This window comes from Aquarana catesbeiana, linkage group LG08, assembly GCF_042186555.1.
Source record: "Aquarana catesbeiana isolate 2022-GZ linkage group LG08, ASM4218655v1, whole genome shotgun sequence".
NCBI lineage: Eukaryota > Metazoa > Chordata > Amphibia > Anura > Ranidae > Aquarana > Aquarana catesbeiana.
In genome coordinates, this window is record NC_133331.1 from 191,687,737 (window position 1) to 191,704,646 (window position 16,910).

At 42.5% G+C, this 16,910-nt stretch overlaps 1 protein-coding gene across 1 annotated transcript; it reads left to right on the forward strand.

Moving 5' to 3' along the window:
• Nucleotides 1–2,410: 2,410 nt before the first annotated feature.
• Nucleotides 2,411–16,278, forward strand: LOC141106716 (uncharacterized). The gene is made up of 3 exons (XM_073597651.1): nucleotides 2,411–2,734; nucleotides 11,385–11,435; nucleotides 15,904–16,278. The coding sequence occupies exons 1-3, from the start codon at nucleotides 2,411–2,413 to the stop codon at nucleotides 16,276–16,278; spliced, it is 750 nt and encodes a 249-aa protein (XP_073453752.1).
• The last annotated feature ends 632 nt before the right edge of the window (nucleotides 16,279–16,910 follow it).

The following is a 16,910-nucleotide window of genomic DNA, read 5'->3' on the forward strand; positions in this document are numbered from 1 at the left end:
AGGGATTCTTGGAATGTTTTTGCATTCCATGTTCCTTGGCGGCCATGCCGCCTAGGGCACAGAATTTGCATTCGGCATTGCAGCATCTGGGGGTGGTATCTGAAAAATTGGCTAAGGAGGTGGCGCTGGGTCGCATGGGTGAGCTTTTTCCACTGAAGTCTCTGTAGGATTTGGTGATCTCGCCACTAGGGGTGGTGCCTAAGAAGAAACCACACAAATTCCAACTGATCCACCACCTATCCTTTCTAAAGGGAGGTTCTGTCAATGATGTAATCGTTCCGGAAGCGTGTACGGTGTTGTATACTGCCTTTGACGCAGAGGTGAGCTGGGTTTGCCATTACGGAAAAGGGGCTCTAATGCCAAAGTCTGACATTGGGTCTGCTTTTCGTTTGCTCCCAGTTCATCCTAACAGTTTTCGATTACTGGGGTGCTGTCGGTAGGACAAATTTTATGTCGATCGCTCCATGGGCTGTTCCATTTCCTGCGCTCTGTTCGAGACATTCAGTTCCTTTGTTGAATGGGTGGTTCGGGATCTGTCGGAGGTGAATTCAGTCATTCATTATTTGGATGATTACCTTTGCGTGGGGCCGCCTGCTTCTAATGTGTGTGCGATACCTTTATCCATGTTGCAGCACATTGCAAGGAGTTTTGGTATTCCTTTGGCTAAGGACAAGAGTGTCTGATGACCATGCTCAGTTTCCTGGGCATAGTACTGAACTCGGGTGCCATGGAGTGTCGCTTGCCGGAGTATAAATTGTTGGCACTCAAGACAGAGATTTGTGGGATATTGGGAGTGCGCAAGATTCAGATTCGGAAGCTACAATCCCTTTTGGGTAAATTTAACTTTGCATGTCATATTATTCATATGGGCAGGGTGTTTTGCCCATGGCTGTCGGCAGGGACAGCAGGGGTTAGGTCCCCTACCCATTTTATTTGTCTCACTAGGGAACATTGGGAATATTTGCAGGTTTGGCACTGTCAGAAACCATGAAATCAGACCGAGACAGAAGTACAGTTAAATCACAGTTGTTTAATAATAAAAGTAAATAGAACAAACATAGTCAAAACATAGCCAGAGTTCAGGAACCGGAATGGATAGTCAGACAAGCCAAACGTCAGGGAGCCGGAGATGAGTGTAGTAAAATAGCAAGCAGGATCTGGAGCCAGAAGGGGTGTCAGCCAAGCAAGTCTTTTAAAAGGAATGCAGGAGAGCGTCTCTGTGATGTTGACTAAGGTGAAGGCAGAGCTCCTCTGGACTGGATGGCTTAAGTAGGCAGGACTGACGAGCAGGATATCAGCAACAGCTGAGTAACTGTGGGGAGATAGAAGCTGGCAATTAGCCGACAGCTGAGCGGCCAGCTCAGAGAAGGAAGGGCTGAGCCCAGCCCTGACAGTACCCCCTCTTCAATGACCCCTCCCCCTCGGAGGACCACCAGGCTTGAGGGGAAAATGTCTATGGAAATCACGGAGGAGGACAGGGGCATGTACGTCCGAGGATGAGACCCAAGAGCGTTCCTCCGGACCATACCCTTTCCAATGCACCAGGTACTGTTTGTGCCCACGGAACCTATGGGAGTCAACAATGGATGGTACTTCATACTCCTCTTGGTTCTCAGCCTGTACAGGGTGAGGATGTGGCACCGAGGTGGTAAGGCGGTTGCAGACCAAAGGTTTTAATAAGGAGACATGAAATACATTCAAAATATGCATATTAGAAGCAAGATCTAATGCGTAAGCCACTGGGTTAATCCTGCGAAGAATACGGAAAGGCCCAATAAACCGAGGTGCAAACTTCAGTGAGGGAACGTGAAGTCGGAGGTTGGGAGATGACAGCCAGACCCTGTCCCCAACCTGGTAGGAAGGCGCAGGTAGGCGTCTGCGGTCAGCATGGAGTCTGTACCTATCATTAGCATGTCGCAAAGCCTCCTAGACTTGTGCCCAAAGGGAACAAAGGCCACGGAGATGCTCCTCTAACACAGGAATACTCTGCGGAACAAACAAGTCAGGCAACATGGTAGGTTGGAAACCATAATTCCCCATAAATGGGGATAATCGGGAAGCAGCATTCAAGGCACTATTGTGAGCAAACTGCCCACGGTAATAGGTCTGACCAGTTGTTATGATGGTCAGAAATATCGCAATGTAGGAATTGCTCCAAAGACTGATTGGCTCGTTCTGCAGCCCCATTAGACTGCGGGCGATACGCAGAGGAGAAAGCAAACTGAATTCCCAACTGTGCACAAAAGGCTCACCAGAACCGGGACACAAACTGACTACCCCTGTCTGAGACAATCACCTTGGGTAGCTCATGTAAGCGAAAGATCTCCCGAGCAAAAATGGAAGCCAGTTCCTTAGAAGTGGGCATCTCTTTGTAACACTTGCACCCCCTTATTGTCTTACAGTCTGAGTCATGTCGCAGGCTGGCAGCGACGACCTCACACCTGCCCCTCTGTTACCCTCCATGGGCTCAGAGAGTGGCAGCGAGCAGTCCCTTCTCACATGGACCATTTCCAAGCTCATAGCCAAGCTTAGATGCAAGGGCATCCCCTACCCTTCTAAGGCCAGGAAGGCAGAGCTTTTCAGGCTACTCTTCCTGTTGACAGCCACTGCAGGACCCAGTGCCCATCAGGCATCCCTGCTGTCCATATCTGGGGCTATCTCCCAGCTGCACTCCATGGTCTCCTCCCTGTCTGCAACAGTTACTGGCATAAAGACCAGAGTGGCAGCTCTGGAGGTTCGTCCTCCCACAACCCTCCATGACCCAGTCATGGTCACGGTGCTGGCATCCCCCTCTTCAGGTACGCCAGGGTCCACTTCTACCATCCTCCCTGCTCAACTTATCCCTGCCAGCCTCAGGAAGGATATCTTGGAGATCAAGGACATAAATCTAGCATCTCTGCTGATTTCGGTGCACGATTTGGCCCACAACAGAGCATACGCCTGGGGGGACGTCTCGGTGGTCATCAAGTTGAAAAACCCCAGGCTCAGCCACAAACTAACAGTCACTAAATTTGTTTTGGCATTCGGGATGTTCAGAGATGTTGTCTGCTCAGCCGCCCCCAGCAGGAGGGAAGAGCTGGACCTATATCTCCATTCAGTCATGAACTTAGGGTACAAGTATGGAGGGCATGCCTTTTATGACTACCACTGCTCATTTTTGGCCAAGGCAGCTGCCAAGCTCAGCCAGTTCCAGGTCAAAATGGACTGGAGCGTTTCTGACACAGAGCTGGTGTGCCGCCACTTTGCAGGCCTCCGCTCCCCGCTCTGCACCATTTTCCAGTGGACTACCCACATGGCGAATTGGTGCTCTGAAGCAACCACAAGGTGCCCCTTCTGCCCTCCTTCCTCCTCCAGCACCAGTCAGGGATTCCCAGCCCCCGGTCAGCCACTGTCAGTGGACAGACTAGGACGGCCTATCCTTTCTTTAGGAGGAGCCCCCATTTGCAAATATTTAATCACAGCAGATGCCTCCATGGCCAGTGCAGGCTACTCCATATTTGCACAGCAAGCCATAAAGCTCACCTGAGGACCCCCTGTCAACTCAAACAGGAGGGTTGGGGTTCTACCTCTCTGAACTCCCCACTCCCTCACTGGCTATATTCCTGGTGCACGGCTTCACAGTGTGGTTCCACACCGGCCTCGTCAATTTACCCCTCACTACCCATGAAAGCAGCAAACTCCAGTCAGCGGACATTGACGTACAAGCAATTGACTCCTTACTACTGTCAGAAGTGGATAAAGGCTTTATTATCGGCCCCTTCCCACAGTAACCTTTCCCAGTCTGGAGAGTCAGCCCTATTGGGCTTGTCAAGGGCAAGTTCAGTAATAAACTCAGCATAGTGTATGACTTGTCTGCGCCTCATTCTTCTCACATCCCCAGCCTGAACTCCCTGATTGCCTCTGAGGAATTTTCTCTCAAGTACACCTCAGTTGACCTAGCCATCCAAGCCATCATTCGGATAGGTCCCGGCGCCTGGCTATCCAAAGCAGATATCTTTGATGCTTTTAAACTCCTCCCTATCGAACCGTCCCTCTGGCAGTGGCACGGTATTAGGTGGAGGGAGTCCTACTTCTTCACCACCAAACTGACCTTCGGGTCTAAGAGTCTTCACTCAGGCCCTCACATGGATTCTGTATCACCAGGCCCGCTGTCACACGGTCATCCACTACCTCGATGACTTCCTCCTTATCGAGCAACCAGGCACACCCCCGGCAGATCGAAGAAAGTTGAGAATAGTTTTCAACAACCTCAATGTGCCCATAGCTGAGCACAAAGTGGAAGGCCCGTCATGTTCCATCATCTTTCTAGGTGTCACTCTGGACACGTGTGCCATGCAAGCTAGCCTGCCTCCTGACAAACTAGCCTGTATCAGGACAGTTATCAACGACTTTACCCGGTCACAAGGGTGCACCAGAAGGCAGTTGCAATCTTTACTAGGGATGCTGAACTTTGCGATGAGGATTATTCTTCAAGGACGGTCCCTTACATCATGGCTTTTAGTCTTTCTCACACCAGTGCAAGACCCAGACCAAGTTCTTAAATTAGACCAAGCAGCAGTAGCAGACTTAGCTATGTGGGACGAGTTCCTCACCAGCTGGAACGGCATGTCGATGTTCATCCCAGCAGTGTCACCACGGGTGGTCACTGATGGTGCAGCCTCCACGGGCTTCACGGCCATTTTTGGCAGCCACTGGTTTGCTAAACCTTGGCCCCCAGAAATTCACATAATGCCTGGTTTCACCCAGTCTTCATCACTCTTCAAGCTGTATCCCATCATGGCAGCTGCTCAGGTCTAGGGCCATATTTGGACAGGACAGATTGTGCTCTTCACCTCGGAAAATCAGGCCGTGGCCGATATCATCAATAAAGGTAGATCCAAGTCACTCCCCATTATATCCTTCCTGCACAGACTTGTGCACCTGTCACTCTGTCACCAGTTTAATATTTTCTGTAGACACATTCCAGGCAAATGCAATATCGCAGTTGATGCGCTGTCCTGTTTCAACCTCACTTTGTTTTTCCAGCAGGAGCCTGGAGCTGACCCAATGACTACTCCTGTCCAACCCTGGTTGTTGCTGACAATGGACTAAAATCGTACCTCGCCAACGCAACCCAGCTCATCAACCAATCCTTGGCACACAACACACTGAAGGCCTATCGCACAGCTTGGAACACTTACCGCAAGTTTTTGGCCTCTTGCCCCAGGGAAGTGATAGGTGAAGTCTTAGATAGGTTAGACATGTCCTAGCCTTCATATCATATTGCCATACGCAGCTAGTCTTTTCTCACAATACCATCAGGCTATACCTAGCCGGCATCCAGCATTTCCTGTCCTTACAGGACCCCAGTAAAAGTCAGTATTCTCTGCCCATGCAGCCAGGTCCCACCTACAGGGCATACAGAAGCACCAACCTGTAGTCAGTGGCAACTGCTTTCCCATCACGAGTGCCATCTTCAGGAACATGTCTGAAATCCTTACTTTCTCCCTTTGGGGCTTTGCCCAGCCTAGTCATCCAAGCAGCCATCTCCTTGGCCTTCTAAGGTTTTCTACGACCTAGTGAATTTACTGTCAACAGCTCCAGCAGTCAGACACTGCTCCGATGCCACCTGACTCCTTTTCCAAACCATTACACCCTTCATCTTACAGTCACCAACACACAACAAACCAGCCCTGGGGTTGACATCAACCTGTTTCAGACTAACAATACCTGGTGCCCAGTGACGGTGCTCGACTGACTACTGTCCCATCTACCCAGCTATTCTGATGGTAGCCTGTTGCTACCCTTTCTGACTACCCCCCTGAGTGGCAGTCAGTTTATAGGGCATGTCAGGATCCTCCTAAGCAACTTGGGCTTCAATCCCAGTCAGTTCTCTGGACATCCCTTCCTAGAAACTAGGCCGATGGAAGTCCGATTGCTTTGCCACATACATCCCAAATCCTCAGGCAGAAATGGCACAAGCCTTCACCAAGCTGGCTCAATAACCACAAGAATCAATAAAGAGTTATTCCCCTATCTGAGTCTTTTGCCCCCTTTTCTTTGCATACCGACCAGAACACCAAGGCACACTTTGGGTCTATTTATGTTGTAAGTCTTGTCGTGTGTTTATGTGATCCATATCTGTCTCTGTCATAGGGCCACGACCATAAATAAGAAGGCCAGTATAGTGGACTGAATTTATGGGAGGAGCCTGGAGGGTATTTAAGCAGCCCACTCGCCCATGTTCTTTGTTGGCTCCAGTGCGCGATACCCTCCCGCCCTCCCTTTTTTCAGGGCACTTCTCAGAACTTCCTTCTTCATAAACTACCCAATCTTGGGTATGCCGCCTTTTCTTGGCATACTGACTAGACCACCAAGGCACACTTCAGGTCAATTTATGTTGTAAGATCCATATCTGTCTTGGTCACAGGGCCACAACCATGTGATATATATATACTCTTTGTTATATTGCAGCCATTTGCTAAAATCATTTAAGTTCATTTTTTTTCCTCATTAATGTACCCCCAGCACCCCATATTGACAGAAAACACAGAATTGTTGACATTTTTGCAGATTTATTAAAAAAGAAAAACTGAAATATCACATGGTCCTAAGTATTCAGACCCTTTGCTCAGTATTTAGTAGAAGCACCCTTTTGATCTAATACAGCCATGAGTCTTTTTGGGAAAGATGCAACAAGTTTTTCACATCTGGATTTGGGGATCCTCTGCCATTCCTCCTTGCAGATCCTCTCCAGTTCTGTCAGGTTGGATGGTAAACGTTGGTGGACAGTTATTTTTAGGTCTCTCCAGAGATGCTCAATTGGGTTTAAGTCAGGGCTCTGGCTGGGCCATTCAAGAACAGTCACGGAGTTGTTGTGAAGCCACTCCTTCATTATTTTAGCTGTGTGCTTAGGGTCATTGTCTTGTTGGAAGGTAAACCTTCGGCCCAGTCTGAGGTCCTGAACACGCTGGAGAAGGTTTTCATCCAGGATATCCCTGTACTTGGCTGCATTCATCTTTACCTCGATTGTAACCAGTCGTCCTGTCCCTGCAGCTGAAAAACACCCCACAGCATGATCCTGCCACCACCATACTTCACTGTTGGGACTCTATTGGACAGGTGATGAGCAGTGCCTGGTTTTCTCCACACATACTGCTTAGAATTAAGGCCTAAAAATTTCTATCTTGGTCTCATCAAACCAGAGAATCTTATTTCTCACCATCTTGGAGTCCTTCAGGTGTTTTTTTAGCAAACTCCATGCGGGCTTTCATGTGTCTTGCACTAAGGAGAGGCTTCTGTCAGGCCACTCTGCCATAAAGCCCAACTGGTGGAGGGCTGCAGTGATGGTTGACTTTCTACAACTTTCTCCCATCTCCCAACTGCATCTCTGGAGCTCAGCCACAGTGATCTTTGGGTTCTTCTTTACCTCTCTCACCAAGGCTCTTCTCTTCCGATAGCTAAGTTTGGCTGGACAGCCAGCTCTAGGAAGGGTTCTGGTCACCCCAAACGTCTTCCATTTAAGGATTATGGAGGCCACTGTGCTCTTAGGAACCTTAAGTGCAGCAGAAATTTTTTTGTAAGCTTGGCCAGATCTGTGCCTTGCCACAATTCTGTCTCTGAGCTCTTCAGGCGATTCCTTTGACCTCATGATTCTCATTTTCTCTGACATGCACTGTGAGCTGTAAGGTCTTATATAGATAGGTGTGTGGCTTTCCTGACCAAGTCCAATCAGTATAATCAAACACATCTGGACTCAAATGAAGGTGTAGAACCATCTCAAGGATGATCAGAAGAAATGGACAGCACCTTTAAAGTTAAATATATGAGTGTTACAGCAAAGGGTCTGAATACTTAGGACCATGTGATATCTCAGTTTTTCTTTTTTAATAAATCTGCAAAAATGTCAACAATTCTGTGTTTTTCTGTCAATATGGGGTGCTGTGTGTACAATAACCGCTTCAGCCCTGGAAGAATTTACCCCCTTCCTGACCAGAGCACTTTTTGCGATTCGGCACTGCGTCAATTTAACTGACAATTACGCGGTCATACGACGTGACTCCGAAACAAAATTGACGTCCTTTTCTTCCCACAAATAGAGCTTTCTTTTGGTGGTATTTGATCACCTCTGCGATTTTTATTTTTTGCGCTATAAACAAAATAAGAGCGTCAATTTTGAAAAAAATGCATTATTTTTTTTTTTTTGCTATAATAAATATCCCCAAAAAATATATAAATTTTTTTTCCTCAGTTTAAGCCGATACGTATTCTTCTACATATTTTTGGTCAAAAAAATTGCAATAAGTGTTTATTGATTGGTTTGCGCAAAAGTTATAGCGTTTACAAAATAGGGGATAGTTTTATGGCATTTTTATTAATATTTATTTTTTACTAGTAATGGCGGCGATCAGCGATTTTTATTGTGACTGCAACGTTATGGCGGACATGTCGGACATTTTTGACACATTTTTGGGACCATTGTCATTTATACAGCAATCAGTGCTATAAAAATGCACTGATTCCTGTGTAAATTACACTGGCAGTGAAGGGGTTAACCACTAGGGGCGGGGAGGGGTTAAGTATGTCCTAGGGGAGTGATTCTAACTGTAGGGGGGATGGGCTGTGTATGTGATGTCACTGATCTCTGCTCCGATGACAGGGAGCAGAAATCCAGTGACTCTGTCACTAGGCAGAAGGGGAGATGCTGTTTACAATGGCATCTCCCCATTCGTCCTCTCCAGGAGGCGATCGCGGGTATGCCCGCGGGGATCGAGTCCGTGGGACCCGCGACCCAACTCACGGAGACCGCGGCAGGCGCGCGCACTGCCGGCGGCGCACGTGCGCACACACGGCGGCAAATTCAAAGTAACGTACAGGTACGTTACTTTGCGCAGCCGTGCCATTCTACCGACGTATATCTACAGGAGCCGGTCGGGAACCGGTTAATGAGGAAAAAAATGAACTTAAATGATTTTAGCAAATGGCTGCAATATAACAAAGAGTGAAAAATTTAAGGGGGTCTGAATACTTTCCGCCTCCACTATATATATATATATATATATATATATATATATATATATTTAGATATGCTATGTGAATGTGAAAGTATAACAAGCATATAGTGGTAGTGGAGTTTTTTTAATTATTTTTTTTTAAATGTGTCTTCAAAAGCAGAAATTAGTGGTGATAACATAACCCTAGATAAGATAAAATAAAGAGATTTATATAAAAAAAAAATCAGCTTTCAGCATTGAAACGACTGTTTTATGTAAAAAATAAAATAAAAAAATACCCAAGTGAGAAAATTATCATGACATAAAATGGTAATGGAGATAAAATATTGTATCCATCAAAGGGCTCTTTTACACCTATGCATTAATGCATGTGCAGAGGTTTGCCATTGTTTTTAATGGTGCTGGTTCACACATAAGCAGTATGTTAGCATGCAAACACACTGGCCAAAATTGATGTTAATTTTCCATTCATCTATATAAATATTAATGCTTTGAATAGGAATGGCAATGTATGTCAGTGGATCAAGAAGAGCATAAAAACACACCTGAAAAATGCTCTGCAATGTAAGTGCATAAATGTAAATCCTGCCATAGTGAACTGAATATTTTCTCAACAAAAAATCTTGTTTGCTCTCTACCTTAATTACAGTTTCCTACAACCTCTCCCCTTTTCTCTCTTCTGCATTCCTTCCTTTATGTCCTTTGCAGCATCAGAGCGCTGATTTATTTTCTTCCACTCTGCAGCTATCATGCGGACGCCCTGCCATGTCTTTACCTTAATGGAGAGCTGTTGCCTACTTCTGCTTGGGGGTGCCCAAGACCTGACATCAGCCATCTCCCAAATAAGTTCAAGTGCACATTCCTTATATGTGGCAGAATACCAGTATTATCCTCCATTTATGGCTATGCAAGGTAGACAAAGCGCCGAGATGGGGAGTGTGGGAAAAAATGTATTCTATCACCAGTACTTTTATAATACAAACATACATGCTTCAGAAAGGAAGTAATTGCTTCACAAATCCCTATAGCTATTCTGTGCAAAAATTTGATCAAGCCCCTCACATTGGCTACACTATAATAATTTGAATAGCTTCAACAAATAATAAAAAAAAAAACAAAGGCATAAAACTGTTTTCTTTTTCACACCCCTTTACAAAGACTTTGATTTGACATAAACGACTTTGTATATATACTTGGTTGAGCTAGAACATTGGTTATTTATACAAAATCACCTGCTATTATCATTATAAGCATTAATTGAACTACAGAAATAGTATTTTCAGTTCAGTAATAGCACGCAAAGATGAAACAAATGTAATCGTTTGAATTATACTTAATAGTTTGAATTAAAGGACTGCCTCATTTACAACTATAAATTGTATCATGCAGAAATGCCATTGGTGAATGGAAGAACCTGCAGATAAAACATGATGCTTACTCACTGTATAATGGTTCCAAAAGCAGTATAAAAAGACACCGCTCCAAATGTGGTGGACAGTGAAGAACCAGCAGCCAGCGTTCCGTCTAGCTCAACATATTGACTGACAAAAAAAAAATGTCTGGAACAAAAGGCAGTGGAAAACACAGCGGTCAATCTAAAGACCATGATTGTAAGTAAATCAGCCTGTGTAGCTACAGATGCAATATATATATATATATATATATATATATATATATATATATATATATATATATATATATATATATATATACACTACTGGAGATGTATTGGTTTTATTTTAGTACTACTTTTTATTTTATAAAGAATGACTGTACATATTTGATGGTAGATTCCAGTGGCCTAAAGAACCCTAAAGGATATTGTAACTTCAGTGGAAACATTTAATGTAAATGGATTTAGGTGAGTGAGCCATTAGAGGGCATGTTTATGAGATTGTGGTAATTTGCCTGGTTAGGTTGCTTGGTAACATTTGAATTTGATTTAATGCGAGGCATACATTTCAGCATTCTGTGTTACATAGATCGTATATTATTTTTTTTTATTATTGGTGCAGGGTAAATGTTAGATTTATGTTAGATGTTATATGAGTTCTATTCAAAAGTATACCAGATCCCGTGCCTCTATCTACATGGAACTAGACTCAACTGTGCCAATGACTCCTCTCTGCCTTAACCCCTTATCTTTAGAGATGGGGTCCTCCCTGTGCTATGCCTGCTGAGTGTTTTGTAGGGTAAAACAGTGATACCATGTTGAAATTTGAAAAATATTGCTCAATTTTTGAGGATTTTTTTTCATAAATCTACATCTACTAGCTTGTAATGTAATAATGCATTGCCCTAGAAGGGACTAGACTATGTTTAGATTCAATATCATACATAGGAAGAACATAAATAAATGCTTAAATTGTTCTGTATGATCTTTCCCAACAGCCGACATTCTTGTTCTGCAGGGTCATGATGCACACCAAGCTTCATCTAAAGGTACAAATACAACAGTTTTTAAAACTGATGACTTAGCAGTTTAATAAATTATTTTAAAGTGCTCCTACCTGAAAATAAAAAGCTCATTTGGCACCAATAATAGTTTAATAAGTTATTATCTGTTGTTTATGATGGAAGTTCATAAACAAAGGCATTGCATTCCTTCATTTGTAAATTTTTTCTGGAGCCATCAATCTTTGTTTCTTTCAAGTATTTTCGGCAATAGGCAAGTCCCATTACCAACTAAGGCTCAATTTACAGCTTTGAGCATTAAAGTGCTAAATTAAAGCCACCCACACAGAAAGGGTACATATTTCACCGAACTTAGGAACATACTGAAACTATGATGTTTACGCACTAAAAAGTGTCTTGCGCAAAGCACTTGTTCAAAAAGGGAGCTATAAGGATAGAAATATGATGTCTGCCATTGGTAATTGATTTCTAAAGGTGTAAGCTCTGACATAATTGTTTTATTACTTAGGGACACACTGGGGTAGATTTACTAAAACTAGTGCACTCAGAATCTGGTGCAACTGTGCATGGTAGCCAATTAGCTTCTAACTTCAGGTTGTTCAATTAAGCCTTGGCTATAAAACCTGGAAGCTTATTGGTTTTAATGTAGAAGTGAGCCTGATTTTGCACTCTACAGCTTTAGAAAATAAACCCCAATGTCCCAAAACAAGCACATACATGCTGTATCAAGTGTCCTTAATCTTAATATGGACATTCTGGTTGCATATAGTAAAGAAAGGATAAGCATGACAGCCTCAAGGTCTGCACCTTGAAAAACTAGTCAGCAAAGGCAGCCTCAGTATTTTTTTAACTATTTCCGTTTACATGAAGTAATCCATAGCAATCAATCAAAATTCATGTTGTGCTGGTCAAACTTCAGCAGTCTTTTTGGTTATTATGGTTATGCACTTTGCTCTTTTCATTCTCTATGCGTCCAAAAGTTTACAAACACAAATTTTCAAAACTCCACATTAAAGCCCAGAGGATTACAACTGAGAAGCAAAGTCTAAAGCCTAGTACGCACCATCTAACAGCTCAGATCAGAGCCATCTCCCCTGCTGAGCTGTTCAGCCCCCCTACCAGAACACTCCGGTCAGCGATCTCAGCCATTGGCCGAACAACTGGCTTCTGTCAGATTGGCTGCCATACACATGGGCTGAATGTCGGACAGTTTAGGTGTCCGTTTATGAAGCAGTGAAATCTATTCACTGCTTCGTTCTCCGGCATTCACTGTGAAGATCTTTCTCCTCTGTGTGCCAGTTTATGAAGCGGTGTAGATTGCTTCACCTTCTGAGGAGTGAAGCGATCTACAAACGCTTCCAACAGTGGAGAACTGCCCCTGATACTGGAATCTCGTGAGACTTTACACGATTACAGCACCAGAAATTCACCGAAACACAGAGATGTCAGTTTATTAAGCAGTGATAAATTATCACTGCTCAATACACGGACAGACGCGTGGATTAATGTTAATAAAATAATGAGTCCCCCTACATTATATACATATGTATACACACACACACATTATATATACATGTATATACACACATTATATATATATACATATACACATTATATATATATATATATATATATATATATATATGTATATATATGTATACACATAAATATGACAGGGGGACATGCTTACAGTGTTGGGGGGTCTGAACGAGGCATAAGGAAGTTAAAAATCTTCTTCCTTCCTCCTCAGATCCCCCCAGATTCCCTCTTCACTCCCAGATTCACCACCTCTGAGCTGGTGAACCTGGGAGTGTGAATTCTGACTCAGATCGCCAGTGAAGCGGTGAGATCACCGCTTCATAAACTGGCCGTTACTGTGTCATTCAATGAGGATTCTCCATGTGTAGAGATAATCGGCGGGAGAACAAGTTCAAACATGTTCTCCCCCCGATTATCACTGTTTCATAAACTGTTTATGGACTGTGATCAGCGGCGATCCTTGGGATCACCACTGATCACTGCTTCATAAACGGACACCTAAGTGTACTAAGCTTAACACCAATCAGAATGTTTTTTACCTTCATGAATAGAATGCATGAAGGTAAAAAACCTTAAACCTTTAGAACCACTTTAATTAGCTTTGCATGTTATTGGGAAAGCAGCTGGGGCAGAGAAGGCTTTACTTCTTTCATACTGCTTGACTGCATGTGCAGATTGCTCGATACCCTAGGCCCCTCTCTCTGAGTGTCATCTGCTGGCACAGCACTGCCAGAATGCTTAAAATGACTAAAGTAAATTAAATGATTCAATATGAATTTCTGGAAAATTTGTAAAGAATTACATTTTACTGGTAATAGGTTAGCAACAAGTCCAGTTACTTTAGTTGCTGCAGATTTTGTCAGGGGGTGTGATTTTGGCACATGAGCAAGGCAGGTATCTTGTATCATCCCTGTATCAAGAATCTTCCTGTATTTTATAAACTAAATGTATAAGAAGTGATTAAGCTATTTTCTAGATGTATGCAATAAAATAAACACTTGTGCCTGGAATAGTGACTAAAGTGTGATTAAATTAAAAAGTGCAGCAGCTGTTGCAAATCAAAAACTAGTGATTGATGATGAATGGTGGTGTCACGAGAATCTAAAACCCCACAGACAAACAGCACTTGCTAATACTGAAACATAAAAATATATTAACTTAATTAACGATATACTATCATAATGCAGTGTAGATCCACACAGTGATGGAAGTTGGTGACACAAATGTTATAACTAATATAAATGAGTGACACAAATATATGCAATACAAAGTCCAAGTATAGTGAATGAATTGCAATCCTTTATTCCTTAAGTCCAAAAAAATGTGTTCTCCATTTAAATCCCACACAATGCTGATTTAGGGAGGAAAAGTGCTCCCTCAAATTGTAGAAAAGTAGTTGACCCTCACTGTCGTATGACAAGAGAGAGGTCAAATGAGCGTGTGCGGTCTCTATGACCAAAGGATCCATGAAACAGCTCCAACCATAGTCTCCTTGTTGTGTTGTGATCTATGTTCCCAGAGTGGACCTCGCAACAATCAAAAAGAAAACGGCCTCCACATAGCGTGATATTGTTTAGACTCTTTATTTAAAACTGTTTCTAAAATCTTCTAATTGGGAAGATCCCCTCTTCTATTTGTCCCGATGACCCCTGAAACCAGGACAGAAAGTGATGGAAAATTCAAATTTCACAGTTGTCACCGAAACAGGAGGTGACAGAAAATTGGGTTTTAGAATTGGCATCATTTAGAGTGGGCTCAATATAGAACTGACAATACTGTCTCTGACTGCAATATATGTCTACCCTAAAATATTTTTTTTTATAGATACAAATATAATCTTATAAGCCCTATGCCAAGCACATGAAATTGAATGCATGCAATATCCACAATTTTAATGAGCATTGTCATTGACATTCACATTCATTAATACAGACCACTCCAGAAGAATGTACAGAAGCATTTTAATACAACTTCTTGTAGACATCAAAATACTTTATATTAACACATTAAAAAAACTAAGCATTTAATATAACTGCCTTTATAGAGTGAAGTTACACAGAAAGCCTGAGAAACTTCCACACACAATGTCATGACAATAACGACTAAATATACCAAGAAATGTACACACAATAGTATTATTCAATGATTTATAAAACAGATCCCCAAGTTTCAAAAACTACATATTTTTGGATATCCTCAAATCTAGCTAAACCTAAAAATACAGTTTGTGGCAAACATAAGTTAAGCTTACCATCCTCTTATGTATAATTATTGTTTAATCACGGTCACTTGATTTTTCTTTAAGTTCTTTCAGGGTTTTTATTCAATATGTGCAAAGAGAGATCACACAAATACTTAAAAGTATAACATGTATTAAAGGTAATGACAGATAAAGATAAAGGAAATATCAAGAATACTTAACTTAAGGTGCTTTTTCCCACCATGGAGTTCCATAACATGGCACAGGTGATCAGGACCAGACACTTGCCTCATGGCTGTTCTGGGTGAGACCGACTTATGCCAGTTTGGGCTGTGGTATTAGACTTGTGTATAAAGAATAGACCACCCCCAAGCCAACTGCCTATGCAATATGACCCCTCAAGGACTTGACCAGTTAGCAATAACATTTCTTTGGTATACGGTAAAGCTATACTTATGTCCTTATATGGCTCTTTGACCAGGATGTGGAGGCTTAGAATTCATTAGTGACCCACAATATGAACCACCAATAATAGAGAAACATGGATATATGCAATTTCCCCAACAATTATGTACTAATATCAATTAAAACTGGTAAAGGAGTTATATACCAGGTATGTTTCTAGAAGCTTGGAAAAATGATTAGGGTCTCAGCATTAGTATTGTGAAAAAAGTGTGAAAAAGGCAATTCTAATTTGCATCAACCAAAGAAACATAACTAATTCACAAACTATTCTTTATTCATTTTTTTCTTAAGGTGCATCTCAACATCAAAGCCATGGAGGTCATGATGCTGGAAAAAAAGGACAAGAACATAATGATGGTGGATCTAAAGACCATAAAAACCATGGAGATCATGATGATGGCTCAAAAGGTCCAGGAAGTCATGATAATGGCTCAAAAGGTCATGGAGATCATCATGACAGCTCAAAGGGGCATGGCGATCAAAGCTCAAAGGGGCATGGCGATAATGATGATCACAAAGGCCAGGGAGGCCACAAGGATGAGTCCAAGGGTCACAGTGAAGATTCGAAGAGCCAGGATCATGGTAGCCAAGAACATTCTAAATAGAGTCAGCATTGTCTCAGCAGTAAGAAAGACAACTCCATTAAAAGGGATTACATGTTTATAGTAGATGGAAACAAGCAAGCACATTTTCTATAAATAATTAATCACAATTATGACATAATTTATTATCAATATTACTGTTTGTCCTCTGCTTTAAATAAAATATGAGAATATGCAATGGAGTCAAATCCTGTGTCTGTTTAAATAACTGTCAAAATTGATTTTAAAATGTTTGCAATATTTAGACTTAAAGTGGATCTTTAGTCAGAAAATTAAGTTTTGCTAGCCCACTTCAGGCTGGCCCCTCTTGCAGGTATAGCTATATAAAACATGACAAATAAGTGCTTATATTATTTCAAATCCAGTAATACACTGTCTCACCCTGATCTGCACATGCTCAGTTGCTCTATATGAAGAATTGGTAGAGGTCGATCTGCTGACAGCATTAAAGTGGAAACCCTCCTATCCTTTACAGCCAAGGAAGCTGCTTCTGTGTTGTCTGCAACTGCCATAGTGATGTACATGTGATTGGTTATGACACCAGCCATTTGATGTTTGACAGTTTGGTTGAGGACACAAGCAAATGTGACAGTTAGAAATCCCGGCATTCCAGAAATGTAACTGTTTTTTGAAACTGTTAAATTGATGGGTTTAGTTCCGCTTTATGATTTACTTCTGTTCAGGGGCTCTGGGCTT